The 1,880-nt window shown below is 39.5% G+C and overlaps 1 protein-coding gene across 1 annotated transcript; it reads left to right on the top strand.

Annotated features, from left to right (window-relative positions):
• The first annotated feature begins 722 nt into the window (after positions 1 to 722).
• On the top strand, positions 723 to 1,673 carry LOC115304360 (olfactory receptor 10A7). Its single transcript, XM_029954514.1, has one exon. The coding sequence runs from the start codon at positions 723 to 725 to the stop codon at positions 1,671 to 1,673; it is 951 nt and encodes a 316-aa protein (XP_029810374.1).
• Positions 1,674 to 1,880: the final 207 nt, after the last annotated feature.

Raw genomic sequence — 1,880 nt, 5'->3', positions numbered from 1 at the left:
ACTGAACTCAAATAATATGATTATACTTCTGTGACTAGTAGAAATATGGGCCCAGGGAAGTCAAATTATGGTTCAAGAGACAGTATCAAAAATCACCTAAATTAGCAGTTCCAGAAAAACACAGAAACACAGAAAAACACCAAAATCAAGCATGTAAGTTATGCTTATATTTTACTTATATTTATCAATTGTCACATATACATATATGTGTGTGCACATGTAAATGTAGATGTACATAGTGGACGATGGTGTGGAGTGCACTCCATTCCTTATAAACATGGAATCTATATAATAAAAGATTAGAAAAGTAAAACTAGCCCATAATTTCTACTTTTTTACCCTGAATTTATTCCATATTAAAAAATTAGATAATTCTATTTTAAATGTCATCTGCCTAAACTGCTTCTACTTCTATGACTTCTACTTAATCCTGACAACAGCATACCTCTGATGAAGAACATGAACTGCAGGCTGTGACCACGAACAAGATAAAACCGGCACGTAGGTGGCAAGCAATTAATAGGAGTCATGCAAAATATTTCTTTGCTCTTGACTTTATCTTATTGTAAACATTATTTTTGCATCAGAGAAATAGAATGATGAGATGTCTCAGCACAGAGATGCAGTTATGGATTTTATTAATATACTTGAGATTATACCTATATTTAAATGATATCCTTTGATGCAGGTAGTTGATGCTTACAGAGAAACTAGTTTAAGATATGATTTGTGAAAATCACACCAGAGTCACTGAATTTATTCTACTCGGTTTTACAAGTAACCCTGAAATGCAAGTTTCCCTCTTTATTCTGTTCCTGGTCATCTATGCAGTCACTTTGCTGGGCAACTTCCTTATTGTCACAGTTACCAGTGTGGATCCTGCTCTTCAAACACCCATGTACTTCTTTCTCCAAAACCTGTCACTTCTTGAAGTCTGTTTTACCTTGGTCATGGTGCCGAAGATGCTGGTAGATCTAGTGTCTTCAAGGAAAATTATCTCTTTTGTAGGCTGTGGTGCCCAGATGTACTTTTTCTTCTTCTTTGGCAGCTCTGAATGTTTTCTTCTATCCATGATGGCTTATGATCGCTTTGTGGCCATCTGTAACCCTCTCCGTTACTCAGTCATAATGAATAGGTCCCTGTGCTTGTGGATGGCTGTCGGCTCTTGGATGTCTGGTGTTCCTGTCTCCATGCTACAAACAGCTTGGTTGATGGCCCTTCCTTTCTGTGGACCAAATACCATAGACCACTTTTTCTGTGATGGTCCTCCAGTGTTGAAACTAGTCACTCAGGATACAACCAGGTATGAAATGCAAGCACTGGCCTCCACACTACTCTTTATTATGTTTCCCTTTTCCCTCATTTTGATCTCCTACACCCGCATTATCACAACCATCCTGAGGATGCCTTCTGCTACTGGTCGTCAGAAGGCATTCTCCACCTGTTCATCACACCTCATTGTGGTATCCCTTTTCTATGGAACTGCCAGCTTGACCTATCTCCAGCCCAAATCCAACCAGTCCCCTGAGAGCAAGAAGCTAGTATCATTGTCCTACACTGTCATCACTCCTATGTTAAACCCCATCATCTATAGCCTAAGGAACAATGAAGTGAAGGGGGCCGTCAAGAGGACAGTCACTCGAAAAGTCTTGCAGAAGTTAGATGTGTTTTGAGTTCTGTGGCATAGAGTGTTTCTAAACAAAGCAGGGAAAGCAAGACCCACTGACAAAAGCTTAAAAGGAACATGAGATTTGCTCTGATTTTGTCGGTGTCACTTAGTGTGATGGGTGGATCTCAGTGTATCAGTCTGAGTCCAAGCAGGAGACAGATGGTACTTTTAAATTGGAATCGTTGAGACAATATTCATGAGAGGACTCTAC

This window comes from Suricata suricatta, chromosome 10, assembly GCF_006229205.1.
Source record: "Suricata suricatta isolate VVHF042 chromosome 10, meerkat_22Aug2017_6uvM2_HiC, whole genome shotgun sequence".
Lineage (NCBI taxonomy): Eukaryota > Metazoa > Chordata > Mammalia > Carnivora > Herpestidae > Suricata > Suricata suricatta.
The sequence above is the reverse complement of the archived record's forward strand: the minus strand, read 5'-3'. Positions and strand labels throughout refer to the sequence as shown.

What these genes read in the sequence shown, in the direction of transcription:
- LOC115304360 (XM_029954514.1), top strand. Translation starts at nt 723, where the DNA reads ATGATTTGTGAAAATCACACCAGAGTCACTGAATTTATTCTACTCGGT.